The sequence below is a fragment of the Bombus bifarius genome, unplaced genomic scaffold, assembly GCF_011952205.1.
Source record: "Bombus bifarius isolate JDL3187 unplaced genomic scaffold, Bbif_JDL3187 scf7180000007978, whole genome shotgun sequence".
In the NCBI taxonomy this organism is placed as follows: domain Eukaryota; kingdom Metazoa; phylum Arthropoda; class Insecta; order Hymenoptera; family Apidae; genus Bombus; species Bombus bifarius.
This window is the reverse complement of record NW_022884363.1, coordinates 1,343,505-1,370,272: the sequence shown is the minus strand read 5'-3', so window position 1 is coordinate 1,370,272 and position 26,768 is coordinate 1,343,505. Positions and strand designations below refer to the sequence as shown.

The following is a 26,768-nucleotide window of genomic DNA, read 5'->3' as shown; positions in this document are numbered from 1 at the left end:
GTATTCGACGCGTGAACATCGGAATTTTCCAATATTTGGGGCGCGGAGATTTAAACTTGAAGTATTCCAATTGTCACATTTAAGTTACAAATGCATATTCAAACGTTTAAGCATTCGAATAATAAATTTCCAAATTCTTATTCTATTTATTTCGAGTATTTAAATATTCGGACGTTGAACCATTCGAAACACTGATTTTCAAATATTCGCGTTTCAAAGTTTAAGTATCAAGTTTTAAATGCGTAAATCCTAAATATTTAAATATTTCAGTATTCAAATTCCAAATATTCAGAGATTCCGACGACAAAAGCTCCGCACGATAAGACTACAAATCGCGAAAATTCCAGCGCGGGATACGTAAATCGCGGGGACATAAATATCAAAGATTCAGATTTCGACCTAATTCCGTCTACGATGGGGGGTTGGTGGTGGTCCCGAGAACGAAGAAGAATCGTAGCCGATGTGAATTTGCAATTCCACGGTGGAACGTACGATGGAAATACGACGACGACCGGCCGAACAGCCGGCGATTAATTTCCAAATTGCAATTTCGTTCAATTTGGCGAGCCGCTGCTGAGACGGCAACGAGTGAATCCGTAACCGGCGTTTGGAGTCCAACAGCGATGCTGGATCCTATTAACGCTGGTAACTGCGTTATACGAGCAAGCTCATCGACTACTGCTCCACCCTTCTGTCTCTCTGTATCACTCTCTACAGGCTACACATTTGTTTTCGATCCACTTCTGCTGCTTAAACGAGTCTAATGGAATCGACCAACTGGGACATTGTTGCAGCCACCGCGAAACACGTACGCGAACACCGACCGCCATTGTCGCCGCGCAATTTCTCGGTTATCCTGAACACGCAACGCGTGTCGACAACTTGCGGAAACTTTCAAGCATCCGTTCTACATCGCGCGACACTGAGAACCTCGCGATTTCTATGAACGCTTCCGTGTCAGAATGAACAAGCAACACGACGATATTGTCTCTAATTCTTGCAATGGAAAGAAGAAAGACAGTGGAGACAGTGGCGTTCTGAAACTAGGTTCGGTTCGATGGCACAGAAACGTGAATAAACGAGACGGGACATTGGAAAATATTTCCATTTTAAGACAATCCGGTATTTTTTCTTCTTTTTTTTTTTTTTTTTTGCTTGTGGTATATACGCTGAAACACATATCTTGCAAGAAAACGTATGATATGAAACATAAAAATATTTTATAGATAGACTGGGAAATATATTGTTCCTTATAATACAAAATAGGACTGCGTTAGCTCGTAAAATAAAGTTACAGAGTAAAGAATTTTAGAGAGGTAGTATGATTAAAGCTATTAAATAAGACAATGGAAATATTTTTTATTAGCATTTAAAATATATGTTTTATCAAAAATCATATTACTCAGATTACATATTTTTATCAAATCAGGGCTATGTTACTTCGAAAACACAGACCCGTTGAGTAAAATTAATTTCAGGAAGATAGCGTCGTCACTAGGTTTTATAAAATGAATTTATAAATACTTTCCTCGTAATTTCTCAAATATTTACAATGACTTGCGATAAGAAAAGACCGACTTTCGTCTAAAATGACTTCCATCCAGCTAGATAGGCGATCCGTCACGCTGTGTAGTATGCTCATATTTCCGGAATGAAAACTACCTTCAAAATGGGGCAACGTTTATTTCCTTGTATGCGAGATACGTCGTTTTATAAGAAAACTGAACGAAAGATTCATCATCCTTTTCTCAGCAGTGTTTTTGAAGAATTCTCTTTACTTTCTTAAGGAATGAAAAATGAATCCGTAATTTTGCCTACGTGACGAGGTGATTGATAAAACGGAAAAAGAAGCTTTATAAATGTGATATCGAGGCGCATGTAAAAGACGTAAAAGAGTATGTCGTAATTAAATGAAGTGTACTCCATTGTGTATCGGCAAAAGAAATACCATGAAGCCGTGGGCAATAACGAATCTACGCTTATCGATTTTTCATTAGCAGGTACGAACAATGACTTGCGAAGTAATTGAAACGATGCGTTTTAAAAATCTCGTCCGAGTGTACGCCGGATGAATACGCAACGAACGCGGGAAATTCGAGATTAATATTTCATAGCGAGGGGGAGCACTATCGGAGAACACGCGGATGGACACTCGCATGCAACGAGCCAGAGTATGCAAAAAACGCAGAAGGGAAACTAATTCTGAATACTTCTTTTTTAAATGGATGGTCCCTCGAATGGAATCAATTGACCCATATTTTTTTATACGCCGCGTATTAATATTTATGGTTGACATATTTATCAGGATTAAATATAATTTTCCAAGGGTGCTGCATTTAATAAAGCGTCGACGGATAGGGCAAAAAAAAAACATGAAAGGAAGGATGGAAAAAAAGGAAATATGAATACTAATTAAAGCGAGCAATAGCGACGCTGCTATTAGAATACAAGAAGTACCAGGGTAAAGACAAAAAAAAAACTTAGAAAAAGACACAAGAGGGAATCCTGCAACCTAACATAGCCATTACTACGGTAGAAAATTAACCGTGTGCTTCTTTGGCTTGGCAATTCTCCGATGATATTCTTTAGCCTTCCGGCGAAAGAATCCTTTCTTTTTTTCTTTTAGTTTTTAAATAAAATATCTGTAAACAAGGCAGAAATGCACCTAGGGCTATTTTTTAACATTTCAATCTAACAGGAAATAATCAAGCTACGTATAACAATTTCACGTTTCATTTCGCATAATTCGTCTCGTTGCAGTGAGGTTTCGTAATGGCCATACCCTTTTACTCGTCGCGACATTCGCGCATGGATATAATGAAATTTCTAACTCTGTTTTCTAATTTACTGAAGTAAAAAGTCAAACGAAGTGGAGTTTCATAACGTTCCGTTAGGTCAGCCTTTTATGTTTTTCCTTTCTTTCCACAATCCTGTCCTCCATTCGTTCCTTTTTTATTTCTTTCGTGTTGGTACACATCTCGCGTGCGTATGCGCGTGTTTGCTTTTAATCATAATTTAATTTAACTCAAGCCGGCTGCAGCTGTTAATGGAGAAAAACTTTTCGCGCACGGATTGTTAATTGTTTTCGTCACAGTCTCCGGCTAGCTCGTAGTTTCGTCCCTCGACCGAACATAATAAACGAGAAAGAAGGAAGTTTCGACAGAAAGTTTTTACTTTACACAGATTTGACAATGTCCAGGGTGGTTTGGTTAGAAAATTGAAAAGCATTTAGCGATCTGGTGACATGAACTTTAGCCGTGGAATTCGCGTATAGTGAAAGAGTTAAAGCTTACCTTCACCTCTAGTTTCTGATATTTTCATCCCCCTGTCATAAAAATCTCTCAATGTCTGCGTTGTTCTTTCGATAACGTATTCTCGACGCGGGCTTGATTTTTGTTATTTTTAAAAATTATTTAAGATGTAAAGTAGAATATTCTATTTAAAATTTAGCTGTTATAAAAATTCAAAATAGAAAAAATTATTAATAGCGTGATAAATTTTATTCGTCGACCACCTTTAGCTTCGAGATAGATTTAGTTGCGAGTAAAAATGTATATAAATATATTAGAATATTAGAATTCGTAATATATATGTTTAAAAATATTTATGCAAAAGGAATTTATAAGAAAAATTATGAAAGAAGATATTTCCTTGTATAAGAAAAAGGAAGAAATGATCAAAGATTCGAAATCTTTACACTTTACTAACAAACAATTATCGGAATTGTATATCAATCTGTTATTTAAACTTTTAGACCACGATAAAGCTAACTACGGCGCTTGTGAAATATATTTCGCAACTTTTGCAGCTATTTCTTCCCAAAGTACGTAGTTTACATATAGGAGTTTCAATTTCGATAACTATGGAAGAAGAGATAGTTATTTATTAACTCTGTTTGATGAATAAAGTTTCAGAGGATATCGGAGGTATCGAGTTAGGTTTGGGTCAGGTTCCAGGGAATTTCGGGAATCTCAGAAGTCTGAGAGGACATCGGATGTCGATGGTTTCAGAAGGTTGCAAGAGTTTTAGAGGATATTGGAGAACATGTTGTATCGTAGACTCTAGGGGTTTTAGTTAAGTTTAGGTTAGGCACGTCGTTAGATGAGATTATACAAAACATTCAGGAGGTTCTAATTATTTCAAGGAATATTAAAAATATTTAAAGTTACTGGATATTTAGGAAGTTTCAAGGAACGTCGTAGAACTCCGGGGAATTTCAAGGAATATCAAAGATGTTGAAAATTACAGAAAGTTTTATGAATCTTGAGAGTTTGGTGAAAGTCTTGAGATATGTATCATAGATTTCGAAAATTATATATATATTTCTTCATTTCTATTTTCATAATATTTATGCTATCATTACGATCATAGGAGAAATTAGAACTCAAAATAGGGTATATTTACATTAAAAAGCTATTAATATACTACCAAATATTTTACGAAAAATCTACACCAAATTCTCAACAGCACGTAAGCTTAGAAGTATCGATAACGCTCTATGTGGAACCTAATTCAATTTCAAGAGTACGTTGTTCTCATCATGTTACGTCATGAATAATTCTACCTCGTAGCACGTGTCCGTGAACGAAAGTTCTACCATTTAATACGTGGATCAAATACACAATATCCCATTGATCCTCTCTAAACATTACAACAAATGACTGAATCCAGTCACTTAAATCCTCTATATTATTCATAAAATATACTCGGTCGAATTAGTTATCTAGAATGCTATGACAATTCGAAAAAGGATACTTATGTACGTATACATTAAAAAGATAATGTCAAAACGAAAAAGTCTTGATAAACCTGGATCGTGTAACACCATAAGAGCACATTACATAAGAAAGTTTCTCCGAATCACAGACATCCAACCGATAGAGTGTTCATTATCGTACGTAAATGACGCAGAAACTCTGAAATATTGAAGCTTGTCCATTAACAACCGCCTTGTTTATATTTTTAATTTAGAAGAAACAATTTGACGGAACCACTAATGGAATCAACAGAAGCTGTCGAAAATATATCGTTTCTCTGAAATTCGAAAATACTATCCATGAAATACTGTCGTACGATATGGGCACATTAACATTACAAATCACATTAAAGAAGAAGAAAATGATATATATATGAATATATATATATATTCAGTGTTAAGCTGATTTATAATGAAATTTACAATAGAAAAATTTCAGGACCTCGTTATAGGCTATATGTATATAAATATATATCTTAAATATATTCTTGCATATTATACATACGTGTTCTATATATTTTTGTGCCCTCAGATTTCCCGTAAATGTCTTACAGCTTCGGTCATATTCTTTCGACGAATGCTATATACTCCCAAAGTTCGACGAAAATTTTCTGAAAGACCCTGTTTAATAAAACACATATTATGTATTTTGCGCAGAGAAACGCTACGTGACCTGGCGCAGCAACGCCGCGGTATATCAATATCAGTGTAATGGCCGGCTATTTGCATAAATGATTTTTCTGGGTCGCTAATGTCGAAGAACCGCCAACAGGGCGCGCGAAAACGACGGAAAGGCAGAGGTGGAGGTCGACTCGGAACAGGCGACATGAGAGGTTTCACGCTATAAGAAGCGTTCAGAACGTGTGAGATCGAGCTGCGGTGGGCGGGAATGTCGGATTTATGAGGGCCATGCACGACATCTGGTTAAAACAACGTTGCTACCAGCCTAGACCGGTGAACACGAAAGATTACTCCCGAAAGCCGGGCTAGTGACTCGGAGAACCAGCTACACACTTTTTTTTATTAATATTCCTCAAGCTCGCTACATATTTTCTGAATTTTCACTATAATCCTTGCAAGGAACTTGAAGACTCCTTAAAAAAGATTTTAGTGGTGGTTTGTTTTTAAAAGTAGCGTTTTTGTGTATAACAAATTATTTTTATGTAAAAAGTATACATTATGGTTCCCACTGTCTACACCTCTGAGGGTACTTTAACAATGAGGAAGATTGTTAAATGGAAGGGATAGTTAATCTGGGATAGTATTTGAGTGTTTGATGAAGATTTGATTAGAATGATTTCAGACGCTTTTTACATAACTTATGTACATTGTTTTAAATCTCTCATCAAATTGTCGAGTGTTAGAATTTTTATAAAGTTTTAGATAATTGATATCTTACGGCATCTCTCTTAACGTTCTATGAATATGCTTAGTAGGCCTAAGAGCCTCAGCGAAATTTCACCCTTACATTGCTTGGAAAAAGATCGTTATTTTTATCGAAAAAAAATCAAAGAGAAGAATCAAGCGTTTAACTTAACAAATACCAGTGTATAACGTAGTAAGATGTTTGTAAGTACTTTGGAATTTTTTAGATTTTTTGGAAGCTTAAAATAGAACCTTTTCCTTGGGAGTTGAACCTTCATACTGTATCAATAACGTTGATGGTATAAAAATTGCTTTCGTATTGTTATCGCGAGTAAACAATAAGAAAGAAACGAAACTGGTGACGTACTTCTTTTAGAACGAAAATTTTTGGTTCCAAAAGAGTTTCACTGAAGAGATATACTTAAGGTGCTAGTCTATCATATTAAAAAAAATTTCGAAGTATAACGGGTTAAAAAGCGCCTACAACGCCCCTGAACTCAAAATCCGCACAGTAAGTTTTCCAAGCTGCGACCATATTGCTGATCGTCACGCCATTATAATTAAAGACTCGGACAACCCTGAACTTCGCAAGGTTTCCACAATGACACTAGAACAAAACAACCAAAGAGCAAAAATATCAAATTTTCTCTAAAAACGTTTCTTATATTCCTATATATGTATATATATATATATATATATATATATGTATATATATATATATATATATATACACACCTCTACCTAGATTTCAGTGAAAATCTGTCTAGCGAAAATCTGAAATTTGGCGGCAAATTTAATCAAGCCTGGAAGACAACAGGTCTGAACTTTGACGAGCTAGTGGAGAGAAGACGCGTAATCAATGTCTCGTTATTCGTTGCCGAGGAAAAGTGGCTTTTGAAAATGACCCAGACCACGGGGCGGGGCGCAGTGATGGAGGGGAGGATTGATTTCGAAACTTGTTACGAGTGCACTCTTCGCCTTTGAGGGCAACTTCCCTGGAAATTGCTCTAACGACACTCGATGAAACTTCGTAATAATTTGTGTGGCGGCCGGGAGGAGGATTGCTGGCGCAGATTAGATTAGCGGATTGCCGGATTACAGGGCGAAGTCGCGGTAACGGTGGTGTGTACACGGCTTCATGTTAACACGGGATATGTACTTTTAATGTATGCGCCACGGAAGTTGGCGGAGCATCGACGCGATGTCTTTAATGGATTTCACTGGTTGATAAGAAGTTCTGCAAATTATGAGAGTTTTCGCTATACCTATATTTATTTTTGCTATATCTGCACGGCCCACTTGCACGATCGAACTAATATTACCAGTGAAATTTTACTAGTCTCGAGTCATTAAATATCTTTGCATAATGTTAACAAGATTGGTAACGAAATGAATGGTATTTTTTCAAAGTAAATTGTACAAGTTATATCGCTAATTTGTCTATCGTATTTGATGTAAAAATTATAAAATCGTAAAAAACAAATCTACAATCTACAAATTGCAATTTGCCAATTCGCCAATATTATTAGTTGGTAAATAATTATCCAACAGCGTTCCGGTATGAAATATCGGACCATACGATAAATTCCTGTTGATCTTTCACTGGTGTATACATTTCGAAGAATATTATAGAAACCGTTCAAAGAATGTGGAAATATACGTATCTGAATTTTTTAATGAAAGATATACATCTATGTATATAGAAACAGCATAAATAAGTTCTTAATTAGGTAGATTTTACATGAAAGAAACTATGATATTCGTGTTTCTAAATTAAAAGTAAACTCTTGAATAAGATCGAAGAAATGAAAGGATATAATTAAATTTAGAATTCAAACACAAGAAGAAATATATTCGTATATTTATTTGTGGTAAATTTGAAGCTAAAATATGAATTGGAATGATTGAAGTAAATAGGTCGTACAGACCCTCTTACCGTTTAAATCTAATTGTAACAGCTACGAAATTGTATCACGATATGTCGTCTTTATATTTTTAGATATATCTCTTCGATACAGTCTCAGGCAAATTTGGTTAATTTTCGTACACATTTGGCAACCAGATGCTGTAATAATATTCAATGTACAAAATTTCATTTAACTTTACATTCACATTTAGCAACCACACCCTTCGTCATATTTCTCTTAATTGTTCGATCATTTTCTTCGGGTTCTCCACTTTTTCATACTGTTTTATCTTAGCTATTTTATCTTTTTTTTTTAAGAACTGTAATTTTCATTCTGACAACGATCCATAATTTTGATTTGATCAAACTGAACGGGCGATTATTATTATTATTATGGAAACTGTTGAAAATAGATTAGGCTGTAAAAAAATTGCTACTGCCATTCATCGTAAAAAAATTGCATGATAATTACTAGCCTACTTTTTCCTTACCTAGTTTCAAAACTAATTTTAGTATCATGCATTATCGATGTAAATTTAGTTTAGATCAGAAACAAGGCTAAACTCTAAGATATCTCGTTATAGAATTCTATCATTGTCTATTGTCATAAATGACTAACGATCGTAAACTCAGTCAAACACTGTTCAATCGCGTCGTATAAATATCTCCGTGGGATTTGTATATGGAAAGATTTATACCCAATTTACTCCTAGCCAAAATCGAACGATGTATTTCCTGAAACGAATGCTAAGATTCAATATTTTCTGGGCGCAGCAGGCAACCGGAGACTTGTCCGAAACCCGTTCAACCGCATCGCGTGACACGGTTCGCCGGCCACGAACGTAGACACCGTAAAATATTGAGAGCAGTTAGGCGATTCCAAACACGACACACAGCGAAGTGGTCGCCGTTTTTGTCGTTCATTATTAATTTTCTCGCCACGAATGTCCGACCTCTTGGACACGCTCTCTCGACACTCTCTCCGCCGATCGGAAAGATCAGTCACCCGACGGATTACTTTTCCATCTAACCCTCTGAAAACTTCTTGTCTGAATTTTTCTAACGAATTCCTAACATCTATCCATTATTCCTCAACATATCACGTCGACACATCGTCCAACTTTCCTTCTGAAGCTTACCGGAAAAATTTATCACTTTCAACCCCTTCAAAAAGTTAAACGAAATCCAACAGCGATCCAACAACCGACGACTATCGAACAGAAAAGAATAAGTTCATTCTGAAAATATCATTTTCATCGAGCTGGAGATAGTTCAAACCGACTACCTAACGAAATGATACAACTGTCAACGCAGCGATTCTTTTCTGTCCCATCTCTCTTCGACGTCTCGACATCGCAACCTTCCAACTTTCCATCTTCGATCCCCTTTACTAAAGAAAGAAATCTGCCTCTACTAAACTCTCTAAACTAAAAGAAATCCAACGGTGATCCGACAACCTCGACTATCGAAAGGAAAGAATGTTTCATTCTCCAAGTTTTATTTTCCTCGGGATGAAGGAAGATGAACCGTCTACCTAATGAAACAATGCTTTCGACGCAGCAATTCTTTCTCACCTTCCCGTTGTTTCGCCGACGCAACCCTGCAACTTCCTTCCTCGGGGTGCACGAGGCGAGAGCAAAGGAATAACATAAAGTTGGCTGGTTGTTCAACTTTGTTTTAAAAGAGAGGAGCATTGTCGTCACAGTTGTCACCGACGAAACTTCTCCGCGATGTTTCAGGTGGAGTGGTGAGCTACACCATACCGGAATCCCCGACGGTCGAACTTAGCGACATCTCGTACGACGGTAAAAGGCAGGACAACTTGTTGACCGATGGTCTAGGCCGGCTGATCGATGGAGAGGTCGGCGCGGATAATTACAGGCTGGACATGGGAGATGGAAGAGGTAATCGGTGGGTGGATATATGAAGGGGTGCTAAGTGCCGAAACGGAAGGCATCCAAAAGAGGTTCTCGAGCCTCCGGAGAAATCGACGCAGCACGTTGTCGTTTGAGTCGCTTATTTGTCAAATTGGTTAACTCCACGATACAAAGATCAGAGAAAATCGATGAGATAGTGCGGGATAAGCATCAATCGAACGTGCTTTAGCTCTAGAATTTCAAAAATTTCGGAAAGCAAAGTTAAACGCTTTGGCCCGTGAGCGACTCATTTGCAGTTCATCGAGTTCGAAGATTATACGTCGATTCCATTCGCTATAAAGCAACGATATCGAGTCTCTGAATTACGATGCCGCGCGAGGAACTTTGAACGCCCTTTTGCACGTGGCATAGGCAACGAGATACTTTTCGGCGAAAGGATTGATTCTTGAAACTTTGAAACCGGAGTATCGATTGCAAGGGTGAAAATAACCCGGCGGGAATGATATTTAAAATTTTTAAGCGAACACTGAGGTAGAGATACTGGAAGAATCGATTCGCTTGCTGAAAAGGAGTATGGTACGTGTACGCGTGCAAAGAATTGGGTAGTTGACATTTTTATTGATATTATTAGATTTTGGTTTACTTCTTTGTTGTTTCCTGTTTTATTACCAGAACTTCCTAGCTTAATGATTTCGCAATTTTTCCAATGTTTTCGTGTCGATTTAATGGTGCTGTACTTTATTATTTAAATTATTATATAGAATAGATAATTGAATAACATAAACCTTGAAAGACGTCTGTGGATTGAAAGAATTCCGACAATAATATACAAAATATTCGACTAATTTAACTTTTTAACTCTCAAAGTTATAAACTTGAACTACGTGTTTTCTATAACTATTCAATCCAAACAGATTCGCACATACTGATAGCGACATCTTTAGAGACTGACAAATTAAACTGGTTAAAGTCTGTAAATTACGTTGGAAACCTTTGTCAATCGGTACTTAGCACCTGCTAAAACACACGAAACAGTAGATTACGCGAAGACGACGCTTTACAAAACAGAGAATCGACAGTGGAATGATGGAGGTGGGTCGGAAGGTTGAAGTTCTCGTATCCGGAAGTTACCTCGAACGGAATCAATTCAATTAACGAGAGAAACAATAGATCAATCGCTGCTCAGGCTTTAACTTCGATTCAGGTTAACGAAGTTGCCCACCCAGGGTGTACGGAATGGATTCGTGGTAAATCAATTCCCCGCGAAACAGATACTTTTTCGTTCGCAGGCACCGGATGGGTCGCCTGGATGCGCGACACCTTCGTCGACGATTACGTGGAGCTCGTGTTCGAGTTCGAGGTAATCTGGATCTTCGAGGCTGTGCACATCTACACCAATAATTATTTCTCCCGCGACGTGCAGGTGGGTAATCTTTTAATGCACCCATTCCTCTTGCGAATCCACATAAACCACCCCAACGAAAGATAAAACTTTTAATGGCCACCGCTCGTCGTTAGACGGTTGCGATATTTTCCCTGAAACCAGATTACGATGCTGTCCTGCACACCGATTAAAAGATCGACTTCGGGCATATCGAATTTTATATTAGTTACGATTTCAAATTTTATAACTGCAGTTTTCTTTCATGAAATATTGATCATTATTGGAATTTTAACGTTGGAAGTATCATAGCGAAGTAATTCATTAGCTGATGGATAGATCTAAAAAATTGATGCTTTTTAATTAATAAATAACTGTTACATGTTATCACGTTCGTTTCATTTCCTGGAAATATATTTCGTAGTTCAAGATACGTACGAATCTGCTGGTTAATCAGTGCTTTTGCTGACAGAGAGCAGTGTTTCTCTTTTTTTTCAAGAAAATCTATGTACCCGCCATAATACACATAATATCAGTGGCTTTGTCTGTATGTGTATTTCTCTTCATTTCTATTTTGCTAAGTATTAATTATTCCATAAGAAAAAATGATAGGCTACGCGAATTAATGTATTAACAATTATCGAATTACAGTAGAAGAAAAATACACTTTCATATATTCTGTAGCACCTGTTCAAAAAAGAAAATTATTCCATACTGTTATGTGTTCTTCGAAACCAACGAAAAACTTTAATTTTTACTTGAATTCGAAAACATTTTCAATCGTCTTATTTCAAATATTTCTTTGCGATGAAGAAGATAAATAAAGATCAAACATTTCTCACCAACGTGACACGAAGGAAATTTCAATCGTCATGTGGATTAAAAAATCGGCTTTAAACTCAACTCGACATATCTTGCACGTTGAAATGTCAATGCGATGCACCGGACGAATCGTTGGTATTTCCTTTCATCTGAATGAAAGGCCTCGCCATTAAAAGTGAGTCGGGGCTTAAGTACCGGTTATTGCTTACACGGTCCATCTACTAACTCCTATTAAACCGTACATTTCTTTCTTCTCCAATGGCTGATCACTCACCGCGTGAATTTCTCTCGTATAATACATCGCATTGTTACATTATTACACGAGAATTAACGTAGACGGCGTCGTTAATCGAATGATATTTTAACTAACGCTGAAATTGAAACTATAACGCTGACAAGCGTAGAAGCATCGTGATACGAGTTGCCATCCATAGAGAATGCGATTAAATTTATCGAGTTACACGATGTATTATATCCCCGAATTAATTAACTATCTAATTCTGTGATCGTTATCGTTCCCAACGAAATGTATTGTCTTTCGTTGTAGATTATTGTGCTTACACCGTTCGATTATGTTTGATTAAAATCTCCCGAAAAACATGATATTACGTTATCACGATATTTTAATTTCAATTCATTAAAACAATTAATAATAGCGAATAAATAATAATAGTCTGTTACAAAATTATATATGACGGAGAAGAACCGACACGTATCGTCGATGCAATCCCATCTTGGATTTTGTATGCTCCAGGTGTTCTCGAAGGCGGATGTCTGGTTCAGTGTCGATGACGATACCTATGAGGAGGAACCATTATCTTACTCCTACATACCGGATATCGTGCTGGAGAACGCGAGAAACGTGTCTATAGGGTTACACGAACGCCAAGGACGATTTCTCAAGATACATTTGTATTTCGCTGCCCGATGGATCATGATCAGCGAAGTGACGTTCGAAGGAAGTAAGTCTTTTATCGCCATCACACGTTCTTTCATCAATCAAAAACGATCTACAGCCAATATGTCGACTAATCAACAAGATTTCGCGTACTAAGCGTGCTCGTAATCTCTTTTTCTCTCTCTATACTAACACGGTTTTACGTAATTAGAGTGCATTCGTACGACCATTGGACCGTGGTAATAAAAATCGCGGCGACTTTCGAACGGTCGCTTAATTACCATTTCACGGACCGCAACATCTCGTCAGAGCCATTGTTGAATCGATAACGAATAGAGCTGGTAACGACAGCCGGGATTTACCTGTTTTCAACGTGGGTCACGGTGGCTTTTTAACTTTCATCGCGCGTTTGTCTCGAATATCTACTCCCTATCTTTCCAATTTCATCGCGCGATCCTAATGGCCATTCGAATTAACACCGCGATCCGTTGAACCAATGTTCCTGCGGACGTCCCCGCAGGGACCTCGAGCTAATCGTCAAAAAGAAAGAATTTCCCGCGGAAATGAGAGCCAAGATCGAATAGGAAATACGAATAAAGCAACCGATCTGTTAACGGTGCTTGGTAATTCGATGTCGATAAAATTGAGAAATCGAGAACAAAATATTGTAATATTAAATTTTGAGAACAAGATTTTATTTATGGTTATTATATATAGTTATTTATTTACGGTATTACAACACTTTCAGAAGAAATGAATCGCTTTTCTAAAACCTTTTCACTCGCGGATATCTTAAAATTACTAATATGTTCGCTAATTTGTTCCTTATAATACGGTGTCCTTGCAAAAATACGTGGAATCTACCTCTTAAGTAACCAACCCTTAAAATTGATTTTCGCAAACATCTCAGAATCGACGATTTTTTTAAATTTACTCGACTACCAAGCCAACGAGAAATAAAATAAATAAGGAAAATGAAAGGATCGTTGCGCGTGAATATTGCAAACAGCTTAGCTTAAATATCGCGTAATTTTCCGGCGTTCAATGCGAAAGGAATATCGGACGGATCCCAAGGTAGGAAAAAGGCTTTGTTGTCAGGCAGATTAAGCAATATTTACAACGGTTTAATTAGCAAGACACGTCTTCTTGTTCCAGCGAATCCCTATGAAAATACCACGGAAGAGTCAGCATCCGAGTTCAGTAACCGGGAAATTCCAATGAACCCCGAGGTGGATCTCAACTTGCAAACAAGTAAGTGACTCGACGGTGGCGGCATTTAATTCGTATCAATCTCGAGTTAATTACACCCGGAGCATTCGAAACTTTTCCGTATCTATCTTATCTGGTACGCTAGGCTCGGATATATCAGCTTTCTAAGTTAGATATGTACAGAGTGGATCATAAATGCATGTCCATAACTCAGGAGCTGAATCTTTAGACTAAAACAAGTAAAGAAACGCTTTATGAATATACACTCCTCGGTTTTCTAGCAAAGGACGATCAAAGAAAATGTTCCATTAGATTGTTACTTTTGAAGCCGATCTGCACACGATTTGCGAGAATGAAATACAAAACGGATTTGTATGTGGGACATATGTACGGTTCATAAGACGTTTTTTATTTTATCGTAGTGCATAGATTCAGGCTCTGTAATACGAACATGCATTTATGACTCACCTTGTACGATCGAATTAAACGAGATCGTTGCATGATCGTGAATGTAATTTCGGTCAAGGTGAAGAAAAAAGTAATTTTTTCCACTGTGAAAGTACCAAAGAACCAAGTTAAATACGACGAACGTCCATACGCACGTGTAATACAGTTGTGTAACTTCATCACGCTTAATTATTACCCTTTGTTCTTTACCCTTTAATCGGGCGACTCTTACACTCTGATTAAAATTTGCTCGCTTGGTTGCACTTGGGGTTAAGATACATGTACTAGCAGTGTAGAACACTTATATCTTCTTACGCCATAATTTGATGCACGGTATTAATATTCGTAAGAGGTACACGGTTAATTGCTCAAAATCTTGAAAGATCCTTAACATCTTTTAAAGTAACATTCGTGCAAGGATCTTCCATCGTCCGTGTTACTAGTCTTATGATAGTAAATGTATTCGTGTTAATAGATTTTCAATGCTACTTATACATTAAGTATATTCTTTGGGGAAGTTTGAAAGTATTACCAATGTGAAAATGAATTGACGTTGTTCATTCATGCTATAGTATTTCAAATACGATTCAAAACTTTCCACGATATTATATGTATTTTAGAAGATTATAATAATTCTCCGGCAGAAAGAACAATCAAACTCGATTTACAAAAGTCCATTAAACCAATCGTTATCTGTATTTTTTTATTATTCCCGAATTAAATTAGCAGATTAATAATCGAATTACGCGAGGAGAGGTCGTCCCACTTCTTACTCCGGCGCAATCATCCGTTCGGCATCGGTCCGTCAGAAAATCAATTTCCCAATTTGTTCGTCCGATTATACAGCAGAATAAGCCCTCGATCGAGTTTCGTCCTCTTTCACTTTGTGAGTACATAAGGTTTGTCCGACGAAGTAACTTCATTAGCGAAACCAGGCCGCCATTCTTTGCCGAGCGGAGGATACGATTAGAGAGGATTCGCGAGTAACCGTCGGAGAGACGGAGAAACTTGGATAGTTTATAATTCACGTAGCAACTTCGTCGTAACGTAAACAATTAGTCGGATTAAGAGGGTACTCGTTCGAGAAAGGGAGCAAGAACGAGGAAGGAAGATGGGGCTCGCGTCGATCCGGTCTTATTGTTCTAATGAATCGATTTCATCGAGGTAAAAAGCACACCGCGAGCTTTTTCCATGTTCCTGCAAAAGGCTGGGATACGAACAAGAAAGAATATTTAATTTCTTTTTGTTTTAAAAGAATAAAAAGTATTTGTATATTAATCGAAGGGTTCGCAACTAGACAGCAGACTTTTTCGTATTTATGGGAAATTTAAAAGTAGAAAAATCCATATAATGATCGTAGCAATATGAATTTCGATCAACATTCGCAGTCTATTCTTAATAAAAACGATTCTTGTCAAATCTTCCAATCTCTTAAATAATAATGCATTCCAGTAACCAATAGCCACGCTCGCACAACGTCGATATTATAACAGGTAATCTATCTTTAGTTATCGTTGGATAAAAATGAAACAATTCTATAACGACTTTTGTCGCGAAGTCCACAATTTTATGATTTAACTGGATATAATTCTTCTCTGATATAATTACAGATACGGTCATAGAAATCACGTAATGTGGGGAATATCTTTTTTAAAAAATTAAATCTTAAGTTATCGTTTAATGAAAATTAATTGGATTCATGAAAAGCTTTGTCACGAGTTCCACAACTTAGTCAGTTAATTTAAAATAACTTTTCTGTAATATAATTACAGATGTATTCTGATATTATGTAACGCTGTGAATACTTTGTTTAAAAAAGTTCTGTTTCACAAAATCTATGAAACAGAAATAGAATATGCTATTGTTTTTCTAGAAAGACAGAAACGTTGAAAAGAATCGTTCTTGCTATAAGCCTTTCAATTTTTTTATTATCCAACGCGAATGTCGGGATTCCGAGTCGAAGAATAAACCACGTTGTTCCCCTAAAACTGGTTCATCCTTACCGCGTCAGTTGTTCTGAAAACTTTAACCATGTCTGAATGCATCCACTTTAATTCAAGCAGGGGAAAAAGCTGTGTTTCACAGAACCATAACGCGATGAACCACTTTTTTATCCTATGAAAACTCTTCGCTGCGTATACTTTTTGACGAACCAAAGAATCAAATTTCCAATTATCAGAATGAAATTTCCCATATCGGTATCGTTCGGTTCTTCGACTCTCTATTACCCCCTATATCATTCTTTTCCTCTTTTTCGCGATTTTATTTTGAATAAAAATATTTGTCTCCGAGAATGTTATTCGAGGAATATTGCGTTAGATATAAAAACATAAAGAAATTATTTTTTAATGATGTAAATTATAAAATTCTCTAACATCGCGTTCCATGTATTATACAAAAGTATAAATGAGAAAATAACCACCATTTTTAACATATCAACGACCATTGACGTATTACTACATTTTTTCATAGCTCAAAATCCATACAGATCGATTATATCAGTAACTCTGGGAAAACGATGATTTCCTGTATCTATTTCAATTAATAACAGTAAGTGATACTGTAAATCAAATTTTTGAAATTCTCGATCGTCCTTTAATTGTAGAACCTTGTGGTTCTGTATAATATGAGATATCGATAGGATTATTTAAAAATTATTTTGGATTTTAATAAGATTGTTTAAAATTGTTTGAGACGGTGATAATATTATCTCGGAATTATTTGAGATTTTAATAGAATTATTTAAGAACTATTTGAGATTTCAGTGGAATTACCAGCTACGAATGCGTTAAAAAAGGAAGACAACCAAAGAAACCAAACGTCGGAGGCAAACAGGAAGCGACCAAGACACAGACTTAATTACAGGTCCCTGATGGACGAAACAGCAAACTCCTCTTCGTTTCCCTGTGTACCGAAAACTCAAAATATTTCCTCTGGACCATCACGAATAAACGAGCAGTTTGCCAGTAGCGCGTGGTTGCGATTATCCAGTCGAAAAAATAAAGGAGCGCATCGTTAGAGCCAGCCATAACGAGACTGGCACGTGTATACGCGAAATCTCGGTTTTTTAACATTTCCCCGCGCAAAGAGACAGAAAGATAACGTGCAAAAACAGGAAAAGGAGATAGACAGCTTTACGTCCAAATACGTGTCATTCTGAGTCCGAAAACCTGCTTTACTAGCATAACAAAATAAAGTGTACGTATTCAATTCATGTCGAGATTATCCGCGAGTTACAATGGAATTCATGAAAAATGCACGAGGCATCTTCGGGAAAAATAATTCAATGAAATTGCTATAAAACATTGAAAAGATTGGATTTCAAATAAAAAAAAAGTGGGTTTTGTATATTTAATTACCAAAGTGATCGAAATGACTAAATTTGTAATTTTTCATTCGTCAATTGAATTCTGAATAATTTTTTCGTAGATTTCGGGGATATCGAGGATTTGAATGGTTTTACTCTTTTTTTTCTTTTGTCTTTGTAAAATATATTGACGAGGGATTGTGTCCCCCGTCAAATTATACATTTTTATTTTGACTCTCTGATACAAGTTTTATATTTTAGTCGTCAGTGGTACCTAGCAATGTTAAAACGCAAATTGTTGCGATGATGAGCTTCATTAAGTTATTCATATGCTATTAAATTAAATTTACCCAAACTGGTGATTATATTTATTTAAAGAACTATTCTCAAAACACGTGTAACGTGTATTCTGGATATTAAAATACCTTTTAACCGACCGCACAAACGACCGCAAAATTTAACCTCGTTACCCGCTCTCCTGGACAAACATTTTCGCACACTCTTTCAAATAATCCAGTAGTGGATAACACTTCTTCCCTGGGCAAGTTTGCCTTTCCAACAAAAAGACAACGCAGGCAGAAAAAGAGCAGTAACGCTTAATGACTGGATAAAGCGCGGGATTAACAGAGGAGAGCCAGGAGTACATTGACGGAGAAGTTCGTAGCGTCGCGTCGATGTGAAATAAGCAGTTAATCGGACGAAAGTGGAAAATTAGAAAAGAAAGTGGTCCGCTGGTTGGACAGAGATTAGACAAACAGTGACGGAAACGGTTTAATTAGAAGAGAATCTGCCCAAGTGTAATCACGTGTTCCGCAGGCATTACCGCGCACCCCACAAATCCTCTAATTTTCTCGTTGCGTTTCATCCAACCCTTCGAGCCTTGATATCGTTGCAAATAAAACAAAAATCGGACGTACAGTAGGAAAACAGCATAGTATGAAAACGAGGGACCGACCACGTAAACGCAAAAATAAGAAAAAGCAATGGAACTAAAAAAGAAAGAAAAATAGAAGGGGGGAAGAAATAGGGAAAAAGAAAACGGGGGAAAGCCAATGGAAGCGAGTAGTATCGAAACAATACGAAACGGCGTGCTGTTTATGCCTGTTGATATTATCGTCGAGTGCCGCTTGAAGGGGAAAAAGAAGCAAGATTATCGGAAAGGAAAAGGAGGAGGAAAAAGAAAAATGGTAAGAAAGTCTAAGAATACGTAAGAACGAAAAGTAGACCACAAGGAATAAGACCGAAAAGAAAGGAAACAAAGCGATGGAACAAGATAGAGATGAGGAACAAAAGAAATTAAAAGCCCTCTGGCGTGTCCCCCTCCATTTTCCTTTTTTTTTTTACTTGTTTTTTTCGAATCGATAGAAAGGGCCGTCATTTAAAGAGTAGATTTTCCGGTTCGAGTCGTCTGGTGTACGGGTCCACGGGGACCTGTGATCCCGAATTAAAGTCGAAATTGCAGGAATACCGAAGCTAGGTATAGAGGTAACTTGGCCATCATTTTACTTTTCTCCAAGAAACTGTGTCGAGGAGCCGGCTGATCGAAGAAAATCGGTCTCCGAGTCTCTGGGCCGAGCTGAGATCTTGATCGCCACGCGAGGCCACTCTCGGCTGGCTTATTTATTTCTCTCGTAAAACCGGCGTCGTGACGCCGCCTCCGTTTTCGTTGTACACGAGCCGCACAGCCGATAAAACAGCTGGCTTGGCCGACATGAAAAATTAGAAGAATGTAACGGCGCATTGTAAAGTCACTTTATCGAGCAACCCGCGCTTCGTCTTTCTCCAACTTCACCTTATTTCTCTTCTTATTCCTCTCCTTCTTCTTATTATTCTTGTTCTCCTTCCTTTTCCTACCTCGTGTTTTTCGTCCTCCTCCTTCAGCTTTCTTCCAACTATATAAAGTTTCGCTCTCAGTGAAACGGCGATTAGCCTTTTCCTCCGGTTCGCGATAAAATGTTACGGTTTTTTAAGCGACAGAAAGGGTAAAGAAGGGCATTCCGGGTCGGCTGCGCCCTTTAAGAGCAATAAAACCGTTTCCAGTGGAAAAAGATTCGTCCGTGTCGCGAAAAGGATCGCTTTCACTCCACTAACTCGAATTGCATTCTTCGTTATTCGATTAACCTCCTTTGTGTCGATGGGCTATTCGAATGCTCTCAGTTGCAAACAGTCGTGTATATTTGTTTGTTAGTCGATCTTAAATTTATTAAAACGAAGAAAAAACAAAGATTAAGCATTAACTGGATTTTAAAACGATTTTAAATATTCCTTTTCTTCTGTTCTATTTTATTTTCTTATATAAACATATAATTATCGAATTGAAGGCATCGTGATTTTTACATCGATCAATATGGAGGAATGATTCGATTCATTCTTTATGCGAAGAGAAATAAAGATACAGAGAATATGGTTGGCGAACGTTCTCCATTAAAGCGAAACATTTGGCATAGTTACAGCAGCGGGAGAGGGTCAGGAATATTTAGAGGTACTAATAGGTGTTCTGACTGCCATTATCCTACTTCTTCTGCTGGTGTTCGTCATTATTCTACTTCTGAATCGACGGCAAAAACTTCAGAGTTCGCCGACCGTTCTGAAAAATCCATTTGGATTCGCCATAAACATGAAGGTAAGAGCCAGCTCATAAATATGCCGAAACTTTTCCAGAACGATAAGACGGATTTTAATTTGTCATTAAAAGTCCCTAAACTTTGTCATCGGTAGTATATACCAGTCAACACTAGCGCGTTTCGTTCGAAACGGGAAATAGAAAAGTAGTCCATTAACGAATATAATTGTAAGCGATGTAGAAATTATATTTGGCTAATATGGCAGGCTTTTCTGCATACTTTCGATCGATACAAACAATTCGAACGGTTTACAGGGACTCCTACTAAATTTAACTCCCGGTGGAATGCTGACAGAGACTGCCAATCACGTATCGCCGGACATGCCAGAGGACGGAAGCATGCACGAGTCTTTGACAATGGAACAATTCAATTCACCCCTTGTCAGCCCACAGTATAAATCTACGTACGCGATAGTGGCCACTTCCGGTGAGTTTTATAACACGAAATCCTTTGCTTCTTGCTTTCGAGGAACGCAGATAAAATTTTCCCCCTTCGCAACACACGTAGCCATTGAAGCTTGAATCGAGTAATTTACTTTATTACCTTTCTTCAATTTTGAAGGTACACAACATCGTACAAAAGCCTCACTGCAAAACAATTGCAAGGTATACGTTACTTGTTTTATAATGGCAAGTAAATATATTTATAGAAAATGTTTTCACGTGGAAACTTTTAGATATTTTTACATAGACTGGGTAATTTATGGTTTTTCTTTATTTACAATCTCTTTTTTTTTTAATGCTACGTTAAATGGTATTCTGACCTAAATAACGTAGAACGCGTGTGACTCGTTTTAAACAAGAGAAAGAAGTAAAGAAAATGAGAGACAAAAATTAGTCCTGTTTTAATATCAAAAGAAGAATGGCAGAAAATATATAACTTACCATCTTCATCACTGTGTTTTTTGATGAACATTTATTTGCTGCTTTCATATAGCTCCGTCACATACATTTCTATGTTATTTCTTCTATAAAACGTTCATATGTAAAACCATTTAAAAATTCCACTTAAAGATTATGTCAGTATAAATCGTGCTACATTTTTAGTCTTTTATATGAAGTAGTGAAATATCAGAAATAAGAAATTCTTCCGAAGGTATCTTGGTTTTTCCTGTATTCTACGAAGCAACGCGTTGAAGGTAAATAAAAATCGATTTCTTTCAAGAATCCCCGAAAGACCTGAAGGACGTGAACGTCTCGGAAGAAAGCGTTCGACTCGATACGAGACCTGAATCAGCCATAGGACCACCGAGTTGTTCCTCATCGCCGACAAACTCTCCCGCACGACATTCTCAACACTACAGGACTCTCCAAAGTTACACCAGTCCAACTGCGAAACTCAATATCGCAGCCGCGTCTAATCACCAACGGGACGTCGATCAGATCCACTCGAAACGTTGGCACACAGCTCCTAAAGAGAAACACAAGGTTCGTACGTAGCGACCATTAGCTTTAACCAGCAATCTAGAAGATGAAATTGATTAATCGACTCTTTGGTTTCGATAAATACAGATAAATTGGAGAGTCTTAATTATGATTATTATGAGAGTCGTGAATTCTTCACGATGAAACAAAATATAACAGAAAATACGTATCTTTTATCCTTTGACAAAGGTATTGAACTTTTGGAGCTAGTACGAATCGAAGCTAGTTTGAATTTATAATTACAATTGCTTTTCTATATATCTACGAAATGAATAAAACTTTCTCAAAATGATTCCGATATTAAGGCAGAAAATACACTTGATATCTATGTACGAGTATACATATGTAAATTCAATATTCACCAGAGACCTGTAATTCTTTTTTTAAGAAGGATCCTTAATTACTCTCAGCTGAGTCTAGAAAATTAAATTTCGATTAATCGAAATGAAAATAAATTTCAAATGAGAAGACCTAAAGTTCAAAAATTGAATCTTTATCTCTTCTATAATGTAACTCTACTCGCCCACAATGAAATCACGTTACAGTCTCCGTTTACTTAAAACATATCTACGCTTTTCATTTCGAAACACTAATAAATTCAAACGTCCGGTTATAAAAATATTTTTGTAACAAATTGCAACGAACGTTGACGATCTCTGTATCGTTTTCACAGATACCCGCACCTGTCGTCAGCTGGAATATCGCGCCCAGCATGAACAAACCGTACAAGTGCAAGGAGATAGAGCCCACCAATATACCGCGACAGTGCCTACGTACCACGGAGAAACTTGGCTCGAGGAATATCGGCGAGGTACGGCGATAAACGATTGGGAAATGATGCGCTTCGCTACGTGCACGTGCACGTGGAATGCAGCTCCGCTATCTCGTGAACGCGTTTCGTTTCTCTCATAACTAATACGAAAACGCAGATGATGATGAAACACGATTCTCGTTTTCCCGGGTTGCATTAACCTTTAACACTCGCTTGTTACGTTCGCGACTGTTTAATCTAAATTTGCTCGGTAATAACGTTGATATGAGAAAGGGGAGTTTAGTTCTTCGCATTCGGAAAATTTAAAAAATACGATTAATTATCGATTTCGATATATTTTCACGGCGGAAATCCTTATGGTGAAAATCGAGAGTTTTGTTTCGAAAGAAAAAAAGTTACAAGTATCTATGAATTCGTTGAATTTTTTCCCATTTTTTATCGGTTTAAATGATACACAAAATTCCATGTCGGTAAAGTACGAAGGGATTAAAAACGTAAAAATTTATAGAAGATACGTAATAGGCAAAAATATGTATATAACCCCCAAAAATACTACATATTACGGTATAATATTTAGCGAATGAAACAAATCCCCATTTAGAATATTTCTTTATCTCCTTATTTGTCCATATGTTTATCTATGAAAACACGAATTTGCGCAAACAGCCGCAATCTGATAATAAAAATGTGTTCTTTTTCGTATTTTGTCTAGTTCGAATATAAGAATAAAGATAAAAATATTCATCGCGAAAATAAAGACATTTGTCACGTTTGGAAAAACCCACGATACTGATGTAATTAGCATAAGATCTGTGTTAGCGGCTGAGTCGACGTTAAAATCGCGTGATCGATAAACTAAATGGTATCAGTGGCGATGTTACACGCTTTTATTACGACTCCACAATACACAGTAATACGTTCGTCTACAAGCTACAAGGAAACTTTACCCGCGGAACATCGAAGGGGAACGACAACGGAGCATCGGGATAATGCACTTACTGTGTACATTATGCGCGTACATGATGTGCACACGGACACAGATTTCCGCATCGATATACTTCCGGGATTCATTGGTTTATGTATGCATTAACGACGATAACAGGCCGAAGAAGCTGCGAAGTGTTGTCTTCCAGCCTCTTGGACGATTAATGCGCAAACTGCGTGGCGTTGCACACCATTTGCACGCAACTTGTCTCCTAACGAGAGTACTACGATATCTAGGCCAATTGCCCATTATTGTTGTGTAGTTACAAAGATTAATGACATATAAATGTAGTTAAAATTGCACGGATCCGTACAGACAAAGTGTCATACTTGTTTCTTTCCTATTTTATACAAGTATGATATGTTACAAGAGTTTAATCATAATATTTTCAAAATCTTCCCCTTCATCTTAATCATTGTCTACTATATCCTTTTCTCAGTCATTCTTTAGTTAATCAATTCTTTTAAGGATAAATCTCAATTGTCGTTTACTCTTCGTATTCTTTATTCTTAAATGAATACACACCTTCGTAATCTTCAACCGAATACATCAACTAAGAGCATCATATTTTACTTCCAACTAAAATTTCATCTACGCAGGATACTTAACCGTTTCTCAGCACAGCATAAGAAAAATTCGTAGAAAGGACCAAACGTTCTGTTACGAGTTTCATATCTTAAATATGAATACGCGCAACGTAATTTAATTTTATTAGTCATGATAAATTAAAGGCGCGTTTGTATCTTGCGTTAGAAATAATAACTTCTTAAATCATTCGTCCTGAATACACCCTCGTTTCATTACCCTCTAAAAGAATTTACGTCCACGAAATTACAAAAAGTAAAATTAACTCCAGAGAACTGTCCAACGCAAATTTATACGATTATTATTCGAATTTCCGAAAATCTACTCGCCTTTCCTAATCTCCTTTTTTTACGATTTTCAGGCGATAGTATGCGAAGCAGTCGGATTAGAGGACGTGGTAGCAGATGCTCCGAGATTGGTGGTGGCTCGCGTGCCTACTTGCGGCGGTGACATTCGAGCCGGTAGTACGACGGACCAAATAAGAGAAGTCCGATTTCTGTCCAGCCTGTCAGATCCGAACGTAGCTCGGATCCTGGGAGTGTGCACCGTGGAACCAGTCCCGTGGACGATCATCGAGTACACGGAACTCGGTGATCTCGCCCATTATCTTCAGTACAGTGTGCCACTTACGGGAACGCTTAGGCCAAGCTGCAATTTGAAAGCCCTTAGGTGAGATACCGCTATTCGCCGCGGTGCACCGATTCTAAAACGATACGTACGAGCATCACAGGGCACGCGGATAATTCGAACATAGCCTTATACGAGCGTTACGAAATGAAATCGCGATGGTACCACCGATCACTGTAATAATTCACGGATGAATAATATATTCACTTGTCGCGCGGCCTCTCTTTTATTCGGTACAATCGCAGCCTGGTTCGTTTATAACGTACCCGATTGATCTTAATGGCACTTCCGCGTTATACAGCTTCCGATTATATACGATTACGAGATCGTACATTACTCTTGTCGTAGCTGATAATGTTCCGCCAAGTGTTTTGTTACTCGGATAATAATTAACGTAATATTTTACATTCGCGAACGTGAAGAGAGAAAAAAGAGAAGTTCCCGAGAAAATTTGAAAGAGAATGAAGCTTTGCTATGGAGCATTAATCCCTCAATTCCTGTAGGAAGTTATAAACTTTAGCTTTTATCTATTGTACGATATATGCAAGCTGGTAGTTTAAAAGTTCTAATGCACTCTGGTAGAAGGTTTAGGTAAATGTAAATTGTTATGTTTTGAACTTATGTCATTATATAAATATTTAATGGTACGTACATAACGACTATCCATAACGTCGAACACCCACGTTCACTGGTTTTATCATTAAGTAAGCTCCTTTGCGTTCATTAAAGTGATAAAACACAGCAACAAAAATTTGTGATTTACAAAGAGAAAGAAGTATTTCGCGTATTTCGGTATAAATTTTTGAAGCCATTCATCCTAGATCACGTATAGTTGAATTTTACATTACAATTCAAGCTATGAGAATTTTACAATAAATAATGATTTATTCATTCAACCTATAGAATCGACGAGATAAACGAGCGAAACTCCGGTGAAGGAATGTTCGAAAGCGCCGTGATCTTAGAAATAGAAATTGTTTCGTTCTTGTATGAAAATAGAGTTGCTCGTACATTCCATAGATCGGACGACGAACGAACGAACATCAATTAACGTCGACAGGTTCAAAAGCAAGCATTATATTATGATTTTAGTCAAAGCTGCCTGATGTACATGGGGACACAGATAGCATCTGGCATGAGGTTCCTCGAGTCAAAGAATCTGGTGCACAAGGACCTGGCAGCCAGAAACTGTCTAGTGGGCCGCTCTTACACCGTGAAAGTGACCGACATAGCGATGTGCAGTGACCTTTACAAGAAGGATTACAGTGACATAGGCGGCAGACCGCCGGCGCCAATCAGATGGCTGCCGTGGGAAAGCATTCTGCTGGTAAGGCTAAATGATTTTCGTCAAGCGAATCTCGTTCTCTCTTTAACGAGCGCGTTCTAGATCGATCGACCAGTCCATAAATGGGAATAGTACCAATGAACTTGCGCGTTTCGATTCTAGGACAGGTACACTTGCTCGAGCAGCGTCTGGTCGTTCGCTGTCACTTTGTGGGAAGTGATGAGCCTGGCCAGAGAGAAACCTTTCCAACATCTAACCAACGATCAAGTGATACAGAACGCAGAGCATATGTACTATGGGGCTGAGTTACAGGTATTCGAGCGTTCCTCTTTTCTTTATAACGTATATTATATTTTAAGAAAAAAGATATACGTGTTAGATATACATTTTGTAAATTCTTCTTTTAAAACAGTTTACGATAGTAACGATATTTTCACTCGATAAAAAGACGGAAATATTCTTATTAAGCTTTCAAAGACCAACATGTTAATATGCTAC

The 26,768-nt window shown here is 37.4% G+C and overlaps 1 protein-coding gene across 3 annotated transcripts in view; it reads left to right on the top strand.

Annotated features, from left to right (window-relative positions):
- Positions 1-26,768, top strand: part of LOC117204331 (discoidin domain-containing receptor 2-like) — a 140,525-nt gene that overhangs the window by 111,708 nt on the left and 2,049 nt on the right. For 2 of the 3 annotated variants that reach the window (XM_033441609.1, XM_033441611.1), the window contains 11 exons: positions 9,767-9,931; positions 11,194-11,327; positions 12,862-13,069; positions 14,161-14,256; positions 20,416-20,591; positions 20,847-21,018; positions 21,757-22,019; positions 22,690-22,827; positions 24,720-25,027; positions 26,078-26,312; positions 26,433-26,582. In XM_033441609.1, the coding sequence (XP_033297500.1) occupies positions 9,767-9,931; positions 11,194-11,327; positions 12,862-13,069; positions 14,161-14,256; positions 20,416-20,591; positions 20,847-21,018; positions 21,757-22,019; positions 22,690-22,827; positions 24,720-25,027; positions 26,078-26,312; positions 26,433-26,582 (2,045 nt within the window). The remainder of the gene's footprint in view (positions 1-9,766; positions 9,932-11,193; positions 11,328-12,861; positions 13,070-14,160; positions 14,257-20,415; positions 20,592-20,846; positions 21,019-21,756; positions 22,020-22,689; positions 22,828-24,719; positions 25,028-26,077; positions 26,313-26,432; positions 26,583-26,768) is intronic. The other variant, XM_033441610.1, reaches the window with a different exon arrangement.